This window comes from Hevea brasiliensis, chromosome 10 (assembly GCF_030052815.1).
Source record: "Hevea brasiliensis isolate MT/VB/25A 57/8 chromosome 10, ASM3005281v1, whole genome shotgun sequence".
Lineage (NCBI taxonomy): Eukaryota > Viridiplantae > Streptophyta > Magnoliopsida > Malpighiales > Euphorbiaceae > Hevea > Hevea brasiliensis.
The window spans coordinates 92,800,331-92,813,459 of NC_079502.1; the positions used below are offsets into that span (position 1 = coordinate 92,800,331).

General features: G+C 30.3%; 1 protein-coding gene across 5 annotated transcripts; it reads right to left on the bottom strand.

Annotated features, from left to right (window-relative positions):
- Positions 1 to 223: 223 nt before the first annotated feature.
- LOC110664489 (uncharacterized) lies at positions 224 to 7,309 on the bottom strand. 5 transcript variants are annotated; one of them, XM_058154407.1, is made up of 12 exons: positions 7,022 to 7,308; positions 6,771 to 6,842; positions 4,818 to 4,888; positions 3,962 to 4,040; positions 3,815 to 3,889; positions 3,550 to 3,667; positions 3,385 to 3,442; positions 3,227 to 3,298; positions 2,361 to 2,491; positions 2,163 to 2,286; positions 604 to 721; positions 224 to 487 (listed from the first exon to the last, which is right to left on the bottom strand). In XM_058154407.1, the coding sequence occupies exons 1-11, from the start codon at positions 7,022 to 7,024 to the stop codon at positions 643 to 645; spliced, it is 882 nt and encodes a 293-aa protein (XP_058010390.1). In that variant the 5' UTR covers positions 7,025 to 7,308; the 3' UTR covers positions 224 to 487; positions 604 to 642. The 5 variants fall into 5 exon arrangements, with proteins under 5 accessions (XP_058010390.1, XP_058010392.1, XP_058010393.1 ...); XM_058154409.1 differs by having other exon boundaries at positions 224 to 721; positions 6,771 to 6,827; positions 7,022 to 7,309; XM_058154410.1 differs by having other exon boundaries at positions 224 to 761; positions 7,022 to 7,309.
- Positions 7,310 to 13,129: the final 5,820 nt, after the last annotated feature.

The window sequence follows — 13,129 nt, forward strand, 5'->3', positions numbered from 1 at the left end:
TTAATAACTTAAGAATAAAATTTCTAACAAAATATCAATGGACCCTTTCTATTACACATAAATATATTATGTAAACGAAAAAGTGAAAATACCTTTTATTAATAAAATATGTACAATATACATACTAAATGATATGCTCTATGGTATACTACTAACAGTATACAAATCCAAGAAATATAAGATCAATCAGGATTCTGCAACACAAAATTAACAAATTAGTAACTAGAGATGAAATGGATCCCTTTGGCAGGTTCCAATCAAGCCATGAATAGGTGTAATCGAGTCAACAGGGCTAACAGATAAGGTTAGTACAACAAAATAATGAATTGAAAGCGTCATTTCATTATTGCATCACAGGTCACAGTTAATGAAAAGGCCAAAGGAAGAAAAAAAAAGGGTCGGTGGTGGTGAGGCTACATTGGATGCTGCTTCAAATTAATGCTCTTGATGTTGCCAATTCCTTCATTGTTTTGGCTGGGTTCATGAACTGATTAAACAACAGCTGAATTTACATTAAAAGAATATAGAAGAAAATGTTACTGCCTCACTTTCAGGAACTCGTAGTTTTCCTGTATTCAAGTATGCGCCCAACAAATTAATCACCTAGAGATGCTCGACAAGATTGCAGTGAAAAACCTAGATTTACTTGATTGTGTTGCCGATTTTAACTGCAACTGGCTCTGAACAATAGGGACAATTCCCAAACAGGACATTAAATGATCTACACAATGAGAATGCACTGAAATCAGTAGACCAAGTACCTAAGAAGGAAGAACAAAAATCAAGGCAAAGGCAAACATATGTTTTACTGTGTGTGTGTGTTACTGATGAGCAACTTGGAAACATCTAAATAACAGTAATGGACATACTGTTTATCAAGGAAAAGTGGATAACAAGTAAAGGCATGTCTGGACATGTTATTCACGTAATTCAGCTTCCTAGGTGTACAAATATTCAAATAGTAATTAACAAAGAATTTAAAAGCAAAAATCTGTGATTGAGCGAGGACAGCAGCCATTCTTCATAAGTGTCGGCAGCAAAATTATGTCGTGTTCACCACATTTAATGTGTGCTTTATACCATCGGCCATATCAATGGCTCCAAGTTATTTGAGAAAATAGTAATAATAAAGAAAGAGAAAAATGAGGGAATCTAATATTGAAGGGCACCCACATGTCCCATCATTTATACCTCCCTTGTAAACAGACCTCTAAACTTCTCAAAGACGATGGTGGCAGTAAGTTGCCTTGTCAGAATTTATTCAATTGAGTAGTTGCATGGGTTTAGCAAACTTGGCTAGTGGGTCATACCCATATGCACGTGCAAACTTGGGCCAAAAAGAGCATGAAGAAGTACAAGATATGAAGATAAGAATAGCATTATCCACTGCTATGCCCAGACATCCACCTGGTCAAGGGACCGAGTCACTAAGTTAATGGTTCAAACAATGACCAATGGGGACCAAAAGGTGGAACCAGAGTCAATTAAAATTAGTTAAAAATAATTTATATTTCTCAGAAAATTTTTCCTTTCAAATGAGATGATATTATTTTAAAAAATTGTGAAAAAAACTACATATGTGATTTAGTAGTTCAAAGAGTTTCAAATAATAAAAGTTTGTTTAGATTATTAAAGTTTCCCATAAAAAAAAAGTATAATTTTAAGAATTAAAGATAAAAAAAAAAAAAAAAAGATAATCACAAATGAGCGCACATGCAAGCGACCACCACTGACAATTACACACAATCTCATATATGTGGTTTTTATATATCATACAAAGTTGCACATACCCATATTCTACAAACAGATCTATATGGTGCTCATACTTTTTTTTATCATTTGAAATAAAACATTGAGGAAGTGTGAAAAATAATCAAAATTAAAACTCTTGATATATATATATATATATATATATATATATATATATATATATATAGTTCTCCAATCAACCTGCCAGGTTGGGCTGGGTCTGATAACTTGGATGATACCCAAGTTAATAATAAAGTTGAACACTTGGGCAGATAACTCTTAACAATGGCAGATAGGTAGGAATGCAGCAAACTTAACTTAAAAAACCTCTATAAGAAAGTAAGGAGAATGACAACTAGAGCTATAAACATGTTGGAACGAAATAAAATACATATTCTAGGAAGTGAACATACTGCCTTGTTGTTGTGATAGAGCGCAACCAGTCCCCAAGACATACACTATGGAATGCCCTGTTGCAGTTGCTATTATCACATGTATAGTCAGTTCCAGTCCCACTCCTGGGTCCAAGCTCATCATCTACATGACCATTACAAAGTCACAATACATAAATTATGAACACCTAATAAGGTATAAATGCTGCAAAGCATTACCAATTGGAAGACATTGGGCATAACAAATTCCACATTCAACTTGCTGATCATTCTTCTGGACATCTGGGGGCTTTGGTAGTTGGGTCTCTAGAATGGATGTAAGATTTTCTAGAATTGTTTTGTCCTTCATCCTGCAGAATAATCAAAGTGCACATATAGACTATTCAGTGATAACTATAACTGACAATGAGTTCAAAATTCTTCTTCCGTAATTTAAAGAATAATTAATGGGAATTCAGGAAATTTCTTAGAAAAAATAAAATAAGAAAATTAATTAAGTTCCCTGCTTGTATAATCTGAATTCTGAAACCAACAATAAAACCCTAAAGATGCTACCGAGCAATAGCTTGCTGCTGGAAAAAGCCGTACAACAAATTTCAAAAAGACAAGCAAGTAGATCTATGAGATTGGACATAAATTTCAGCAGTGGTCACTAATCTTATAAATGAATTTCAGCACAGTTACTTAATTCCAATTCATATCAACATAATCACTCAATTTTTCTTTTATTCAACAAGTTCAATATTGTTAAATTTTGTAGAGATTTAGAACTAGATTAGAACATTATTCCTTACTGATCATGTCAAAATTTTGGCTGAAATTCTGTCCAAATCTAGTAAGTATTGAAAAAAAGAAGTAAAAGTTAAGTGATTTTGCTAATACAAATTGAAGTTTAGTGACTATATCGAAATTAGTGATATGTTCAATAATTATGTGTAAAATTAAGACGTGAAAAATGGTTGCTTCACTGAAAATTGCATAATTGATTTGTATATCCATGTAACTTTGTGTAACAAGTTTAATAATTCAAAACACTGACCATAATCAAAATTCAAAAAAAATAAAAAAAAGATTCAAGATTGTACCATTGCTTGCTATTTCTTTTCCATAACTTTATCAAAGAGTTCACATATGGACCTGAGCCCAACAACCGACACCTAAACTTCAAAATTCAGTACTGATTAGTGATTACTGAATGAAAAACAAGCTAATAGTGACATTAATATATAAGATGGCAACTTACTCTGGTAAAGATTTAGGATTTTTGGAATTTATAAATAACATTATGAAACAGTCATTTCCTGTGAAACGAGGAAGGTAAGAAAAACAGGAGGGAATGAGAAGGTTTAATAACAATAGATACAAAAAGTTAAAAAATCAGTTCATGCACAATTAAAAACCGGTTTACCTATATCAATTTGGCGAAAAGACATGGCACGGGATGTCTGTTTCAGATTAACAACGCAAAGAGAATTATCAATATCATCCAAGGTAGACCAAAATTCCTGAAGCTTCTCCAAATGCTGCTATGTTTACAAAAAAACAAATGATACCCCCTCTTAGTGCAAGACAATCTACTAATAAGAACGACTGTTCCAAGAAGTCACTGGAAGCCTAGACCTTTTAAAATTGAAAAGCTAAAGAAATATGCAATAATGCCAGTAATAGCATACTTCCTGGAACTGCTGCACCAAATCTTTCAGTCTTGAGTTCATTGACCATTTGACATTGAATATATATGGTACATCCTAGAAGTCATCAAAAAGAAATTCAGCCTAGAAACTTAAGAACCAAAATCCCAAAGAGATTGAGGTACCTACTGCAGCAACTGAAGGTGGACATTTTGGATACGTTTTATCTAACTGAACTTCAAGAATATGCACTCGTCCCTTCTTATCTCTGGTACTCAAATATACAAAGGTTCCTCTATTAAAAGTTGAAGGACAAAAAATGAAAATGCATAACCAAGAGATGCATACACAAGGAATCAAAAATTCAAAAGAGTAAGATAGTCCCACTGTTAAAACAAAAGGTCAGAAAAACCCTTGAAAACCATCTTTCACCAATTTGTTGAAGTACATACCCCATCAAGTTACCAATTTTTTGGAGTACATACCCCATCTAGTTACAAGTACAATTGCATTCATGTGATGTTAGAATCAATCAAGATTTTTCAAACAAAGCATCCTCGATAGTTTGAATACAAAAAGGAATAAAGATTAAGAAACAATAAGCAGTAACAGGTTAATGGAAGAGAAAAACCACAGTTTTGCACTTGCACACACTTGATTCTAGACATCATGTAAAGAGTTTAACTTTCCCTGCTCTCATAAGATAATGCTGGCACTCGGTGAACCAGATAGATTTTCCATGGCAGGATTAGTAATGGTAACCACAGCATGTCTTGCAGCAATATTTCAATCCCTGATACCAAATGTTTGTTTTATCTTCTTCGAAAACAAACAATATGCTAAGTTTCTGAGCCTCTAAACACCAAGAATTTGCATAAATTTAAATCTGAATAGGCAAAAAAAAAAAAAAAAAGAAAGGAGTTGTGTTTCTTTTGGAGGAATAAATTACACAGGAAGTGGAATAAAGGCCACATAACATGAAAGGGAAAAGAAAACATAGATTGTCCCTCTGAACTATTGGATTAATACAAAGGACATATCTTACACAATGCGAAAGCTAATGAGCTTTAGATCTCCAGCCAAATTCACCAGATGCTCCCATCCAATTTCTTCTATCTGCATGGGAAAAAAAAAAAAAAAAAAAAAAAAAACCAAATATTATCATCATTGAGTCAAGGAACCTTGAAACACATATTTGTGGCAAGAAACTCAATGCAGTTGTTGGGTAAATCGTCATGAAGCAACTTAGGCTTTTTTGTTACTAGATGTCATGAGGATATAATATGATAACTCAAGAACTTTATATGCAACCATATAATTGTATAGAAAAGAACTCAAAACCTTCATAGTTCCTACATAAGGATAAGATATAAAAAATAACTAAAAAATTTTGCTAAATCCATTACAAGAAGTTCTAGTGTACAGATGTCAAAAATGGAATCAAATAATTGAAATTATCAGGAAAGGGTTTTGCCAAAATTATTGATGTGGCTGCATCAGGTGATGTGGCGGCACAGTAACAGGTGGCATGACAGCTAATGTGGCAAGAAGAAGGGCACAGGATCAGGTGTGGATGGTGCAAGCAAAGGGCATGAGCTCAGTTTATTGGCGGATTGGACCCAACCCAGTGTGTGAGTATAAGGGCGTGTGAGTGGTCGGATGAGAAATCTGTCCGCAGGAATGGGTCAACAACAGCTCATGAGATGCAGATGATGTGCAAGTGTCTAATTCTGTTGAGTTCCACTCAGGTTGGAATGGAATGGTGGTTGTAGGCTGTTTCTAGCGGTCAAGGTTACACTAAGGGAATTGGCAGCACAGTAGGTTGAAGAAAGTATGGTGATGGGTTGTGATCAGCAGTAATAAGGGATATAGGAAACAAAATAAAAAGGTTGATGATTAAGCCTTAATCCCAAACTAGTTCGGGTTAGCTACATGGAACCTTTTTCGCCATGCAGCTCTGTTAGACACTAAATTTGCATCAATATCCAAACTTGTAAATCATTTGATACCACTTCCCTCCATGTTATCTTAGGTCTCCTGCTTACCCTACTAACACATCTCACTTCCATACTGGGGCATTTGATACTCTACGTTGAACATGACCAAACCATAACAAACTCTACTAAAAAACCTAGAAGACATAAGTATTTATAGTATAATAAATAGTCCTACTAGTACAAGGATTAGGAATCCGAAAATAAGAAAATACTAAACCAACTCAAACTTCCTAAATAAAATATTATTTCCTAATTTTCTTTATTGGTGGACCTAAAATCTGTGGTAGAAGGTCTTGCATAGCTATTAGATCAAAAGAAAGGCAAAATGAGAGCAGCGTGTAAGTATACTGCTAGGTGTCATATAAATTATGTAGTATGGTCTTTTTATTCCTTCAGATTTGCTATTACCTCATTGTAAATTTGACCCTAACAGATCAAACCTAGGTTCCACCAAGTTGATTTCAATAGTGTAAAAACTAAGATCTTACATTGACAAAATCACTTCTACTTTCTCTACCCTTGCTCCCTAATCCCAACCGACAAACATTTGATCTGCCCCTAGCTCTAAAATCCACCCGTCTTCTCCTCATCATTTACTACAAAGACATTCTCCGGATCACCATACTTAACCTTCATCATAGTTTCTTTGGAAAGAGACCCCTTTACCCTATTAACTCTTCTTTGGTCCTTTTAATGATTTGTGCATGTTACAAGTTAAAAAATTTACATAAACCCACAATTTGCATCACCAAGGTTCATAAGCACTGAAAATATAGCCAGCACCTTGATTTTCAGAAATTATAAATCCCCTTACTCTCCAAACCAACAATCTTCCAGAACCACCTCAGCTGATGACATTTTAGTGGATTAAATCCAACTTAACACATCAGAAGTTCACAACATGCACATCACAAGCATGCATAGCATATTCGCTGGGTTCAGAGCAACTGATGAATCTATGCGCATACAAGGAAGAAATAGGCCTAGTGAGAGTTAGTCACCTCTGAGTACACGGAGCGGTAAAAAGAAGACGAAGCTGCTAACTCTCTGCTCCTGTTCTGTTCAGTAAATTCCTGCAATGGAAAGAAATGATAACGTGCGCATATATCTACTATGGCATGAACGATTTAGGAATTTTATCGAACAGATGGTGGCCTTCTTTTAGATATCAACAGATTATTGAGCAAATGTATTACAGAACAGAAGAGGAATGAAGCAAAAGAAGAAGAAGAAGAAGAAGAAGAAGAAGAACCATTTGACTTGGCAAGTAAGACTAATCACGGCCGTCTGTCAGATTGTTCGGGAACCATAGACAAGTTAATTATCCATTCTGATCGTAGAAATCAAACAAATGGCCCATAGCATGAAACCGGTCAAGAGGTTTTCACTGGAATTGCCAACAGCCAATTCATATTTCAATTTTCACCATGATAATATAGAAATTAATTTTTTTTTTAATAAATAATAGGTATTAAAATATATTTTCAAATAAATCTTTAGAATTTTTCGTAATTAAATCAATTTTTTATTCTAAAATACAATTAATTTTAGCAAGTTAATTTACAATTGATTTTAACAGTGATGAACTATGTTATATTGTTGTGTTTAAATAAAATATACTATAATTATATTGGTAATTATTTATTAACAATATTTTTATGCTCTTTGATTAAAACGTAAAAATAAATAATTGCTAACAATACCGTCTGGTGATGAGCAATCTTAGGGCACTTTTAAAAATTAAGACCCCAAGTTCTACTAACTGTAATAGAAAATTTTTATGCTTATCAGGAACCAAAATATAAATTTATATATTCAACCGGTAAATTTTAATAAATATAAATTTATATATTTAATAGGTAAATTTTAATATATATTTTATATTTTAAAATATTAAATTAAATTTAAGTAAAAAAATTTTAATTATAATAATATAATTAATTATTATTTAAAAATTAAATGGTGAAAAAAGGAATGAGATTTGGTTCATTCTATTAAAAAAAAAACCAGTTTTTTGAATAATTTATATAAATCAGTGGCGAAGTCATAAATTAACGTTAGAGCACAAAAATCTTAATTTTTTTTAATTTTTTCTAAATTTTGAAAATTCTTTTTATAAAATATATATCAACAATTTTATTTTTTTCATAATGTCAACTTCTTATTTTACTAATTTAAATTTTATTAATTCACAATTCAAACAATTCAAACGTACACTTGATAACTTTTATGAAAAGTTTTATAAGTTCACAATTTATATATGCATATAATTATAAAAATTAAATGCAAATCATTAAAATTTAATAAAAAATTTTATCAAAATTTCCATCCATTTATACTAAATATGAAAACTTGATAAAATCCCTATAAATGAAACTATCAATTTTAAAAAATATAACTTGAGTCTTAAGGTATTGAGCTTTTAAATTTTTAAGAATATGTTATAAGCATAAACAATTATGATTTATTATTTTGATGGATTAAAATATTTATTTAATTATGAGTTTGAATAATGAAATATATATGCCAAGATAAGATTATAAATAACAATTGAATTTGTATATTAAAAAAATAAATTTAAGCTGAAATAAGGTGCAAGGTTAGTCTAGTTAGGGGGATAGCATTAGTCCTCATAAGTATAATTATAATATAGTTCTTAAAATTTTTTTCCCTATGGGGTAGTGGCCCCTGTTGCTCTACCAGTGTTTTAAATTTATCCACTGTTTCTTTTTAATAAAACCCTAACCCTTTACTAAAACTCACTCGCTCAACATAATAAGACATCTTATAATTAACAGAAACAAATCTAACAACTTTACAACATTAAAAAAATTTATATGCACATATATTTTTTAGAAATTATTGCCTAGAATGGTAGACTCAAGACACATTATGCATAATGTAGGGTAAATATTATACATAATCACTCAATTTTATGTGTGTTTTCATTAAAGTAGCTAAACTTTAATTTTCTTTTATAAAACTCACTAAATTTTAGTTTGATTATTAAAAGTTATTATAAGAAAAAATGAAATATTTTTACGTTAACTTACAGATCTGTTAACTATTTTGTTAGAGTCCAAGTTAAATTAGAATTATAAATTTAGATAAAATAGAAAGTTTAGTAGAATTTAAATGATAAAGTTTAATAATCAGAGTTCAAAAAAGACTAATTTTTAGTGACCTATATATATGAATAGTTTATTGGCCATTATATAATATGGTGGAGAGCTCACGAAGTGGAGAGGGGTGTTAAATTCTGTGAGTTTTGTTTGAGTGATTTGTGGGTGAGAAAAATAATTAGTGATTATATAATTATTTTTCCTTTATACTGAATTTGTTTGGTGGAATAGGTTTACGTCGAACTACGTTAAATTTTGTGTTCTTTAATTTATATGAATGTGATTTTCACAACAGGTGATATCAAAGTTGTGGTTCAAGATGTCAAAGATGGTGACCATAAAATTTGAGGTAGAGTCGTTCGATAGGAAAAATAATTTTAGTCTGCGATAAAGTATCGTGAAGGATATCTTTGTACAATAAGGATTAATTAAAGCGTTGAACGAGAAACAATCAGCGATCATAAAAGATGATGATTGAGAGAAGCTTCAACAAAAGGCGATGAGTATGATTAGATTTTCGCCAATTGTTTTATGAAAGAAATTAGTGAGCTTGTATATGTCAAAATCACTCACAAATCGCTTATACTTGAAGAAGGAGTTATACCAACTCATAATGTATGAAGATACTGATGTAATGGATCACTTTAATGTTTTTAATCAATTAATTACCTAATTAGCTAGTGTTGGTGTGAAGGTTGATGAAAAAGATAAAACCCTCTTACTTTTGACCTATCTCCTACAATCTTATAAAAGCTTAGTGACAGCCCTAACAATTAGGAATGAGACTTTGAAGGTGGAAGAGGTTACCGCAGTTATTTTGAATGATGAGAAGTTCAAGAAAATAGATAGTAGCAATGAATTGAATCTTTTGCTGTTAGTTCTAGTCGTGGTAGAAGCAATCCGTGTGAAAACAATTGGAGAAGGAATTGTAGATCAAACTCAAGATCACGAGTAGACCTTAAAGATAGAGAATGTTACTACTATCATGAGAAGAGCCACAAAGATGGAGAAAGATCTTGTACAGTTTAAACAATTCAAGAAGAGTAGCATAAAAAAAAAAAAAAAAGAAGAAGAAGAAGAAACTGCTACAATTGCAATTGATGATGGTATTGATAGTGACTGTTTAAATATGGATGACAATAAGGAAAAGGCAAAAGATCCATCACAAGATGAGTGGTTAATGGATTTTGTTTGTCTATTCCATATTTACTCAAAGAAGGAGTTATTTGATGTGATTGAAGAAAAGAAATGAGAGAAAGTGAAGCTAGCCAACGGGAACAAAATGGAAGTTGAAGGGGTTGGAAAAGTAAATATCAAATTGCATAGTGATCGTGTGAAATTATTTAATAAAGTGAGGTATGATTCTAAATTTGAAAGGAATTTAATTTATTTAGGTAAACTGGATTCTTTAGGTTATTGGTATTCAATTCATTGTAAAGTCATAAGAGTTAGCTGAGGTACTCTTGTGATCATGAAGGTGAGAAGATTAGTGTAAAGAATCTCTACAAATTGAAAGGAAGCACATTGACTGTAAGAATGTAAGTTGAGGCAAGAGATAACATCAACAATTAAGAGTATAAGGAAGTACCCAAGTAAAAATTGACTTTTTCAAAAGTGTTAAAGACTAATTCTATGTAACTTAGAAGTGTAGATTGTTAGAGTTTAAGTTAAATTAGAATTATAAATTTAGATAAAATAGAAAGTTTAGCAGAATTTAAATTATAAAATTTAATAATTAGAGTTTCAAAAAGACTAAGTTTTAGTAGTCTGTATATATGAATAGTTTGTTAGCAATTAAATTGTATGGTAGAGAGCTCCATGAATTTTGTTTGAGTGATTTGTAGATGAGAAAAATAATTAGTGATTGTATAATTATTTTTCTTTTTATAGTGAATTTATTTTATGGTGTAGGTTTACTCCTAACCACGTTAAATTTTATGTTATTTAATTTATGTAGGTGTAATTTTCACGACATATTTTACAAATAAAATTATCTTATTTTATTATTTTTCTTTAAAAAAATAAGATGCATAAAATGTATCTAGCTATCCTATCGCCTTCAAACTCTTTTTCTTTCTCTGTTACTTCTTCACTAGTAAAATAGTTGACAAGTCAACAGGTTAATGTGAAAACTTTTAATTTCTAAACACAATAATTTTTATGAAATTAAATTAAAATTTATTAACTTTTATAAAAACACTCTTAAAATTGTAATCACATGTGATAATTACCTACATAATTTATCTTAGATAAACCCACAAATTTATACTCCCTCCGTCCCAATATTCTAGTCCCACAAGGATTTCACACAGTTTATGAGTTTTTTAGTTATATTAGTGTAACTAACTATTTTTGCATCTTTCTTCCTAAAATACCCCTATTTAAATGGTCAACAGCATTAACTTAGCTAGGTGGAATATTGGGATGCATTAATACTCCATTTGCTGTATGAGTTTGAAATTCTAATTAATGCTAGAATTGGACTTGAGAAGTTAATAAGGGTGATGTAGGCGGGATTTTAAGAGAGAAAATATAAATTTCCAATTCCAGCATTAATGAGTTAAGTTTAAAAATTCTCCATTATCTATATATTATAACAACATTAAATGTGTAACCAAGAACGGAGCCACTAAGGGGCCCAGGGAGGCATTGACCCCATGAGATTTTGAAAAATATTAAGGGTATAATAATTTTTAAACAAAAATAAAAGCTAAATTACTTTAAGCTCCCTTACTTTTAATAAAATTAACATTTATATCTTTTTTTTAAAAGAAATGTAGTACTCAACTTTTAATTTTATAACAATCTACTTATATAATTAAAATGTTATATAATTAATCTTTATGATTTTGCTTTAAATAACATTTTAGTCCTTGAATTTTCATGTCAAATTAATTTTTAATTTCTAAAAAAATCAAAGATAAGAGACTAAAATGTTATTTTATCTTAAAAATATACAATAAAGGTTATTTAACATAAGTGAGGGATTAAAATATAATAAAAAGATTAAATTTTATATTTTTTTAAGAATAAGAATAATTTATTTCAATGTTTAAAAACTAAGTATGTAAGTGTGAATTTCACTAATTATTAATAAGTTTAATAATTTCCCGAATTGAAGGAAATCTAATACATTTCTCTTTAAATAAACGATATGTTTAGAGTTTTAGCTAAAAAAAATTTAAAAACAATCTACACTAAAAAACAATAAGGATTTCTAATATCGCAGATTTTTAAAGTTGTTATTCTATCAAATATATTCTAGAACAACAAAGTTAGAAATTTTAATTTAATACTTAGATTTCTTGATAAATCAATAACGGAAGATCAATTTTAGTATATCTTTTCTCTTATTTAATCATTGTAACATTCTATTGACTTTAGTGAATTTTCTTTAATAATAAAATCTAATGAGTTAGTAAAAAATTTAGAGATATGGATATTTAGTTTTATGCAAAATTCTCTATAATTTCTTTTTTTTTTTTTCCTAATATCAAAGTTGAGGTAATGGAAAGAAATGTTTAATGCTCAAAAATTTTGAGCTGATAACAAATTTATCAATATAAAAAATAGAAATTTTTATCAATTTTTTAGAAAGATTCTGATTTTAATCTTCAAGGAAATATATGTATTTCTATTGTTCTTTGAAAATATTATTAATTAATTTTTTTTTTTATTTTTACAAGGAAATATATGTATTTATTTTCATATAATTATTTAAAATGAGCTCCTAAATAAAATTCATGGCTTCGTTACTGTGTGCAATTGGCCTTTAATATAAGGGTAATATATTAATCTTAAACAAAAAAAAACTTACCAACATTAAAAGTGAGACTGATAAATGGGACACAGAAAATAGAAAGTAAGACTAAAACATTGAGACGGAGGGAGTATCTTATATCCAACATCGACTGAGTCTAGGCAACTTTTCCCCATATTTTTTTCTCGGTTTCATCTAGAGAGATGAATTGAACTCGTCAAGTCAAATTTATGGAGGAACATAAATGACATTGCAGATGAGAGCTAATGCAATGAAACTGTTTGACATTATATACAGATGAACCCTGAAGAGATGAAACGTTGAGCAAACCAAGAAATTGCAGCCTTCTCTATGATGCAATAAATGAGGTTATTTAATGAAATTGTAAGTCCCGCCGCAGAGCTAGCTCCTCACCATCACTTAAAGAAAAATATATAGCCGTTGGATTTTCATCAGATGATCTTAATTAGGAATCTCT

Bases quoted from the DNA above. Each gene is read 5' to 3' on its own strand.
- LOC110664489 (XM_058154407.1), bottom strand. The intron at 4,889-6,770 runs GTGACTAACTCT...TTTCCCATGCAG, and splicing joins ACCGCTCCGTGTACTCAGAG to ATAGAAGAAATTGGATGGGA. The intron at 2,492-3,226 runs GTACAATCTTGA...ATTATTCTGCAG, and splicing joins AAAAGAAATAGCAAGCAATG to GATGAAGGACAAAACAATTC.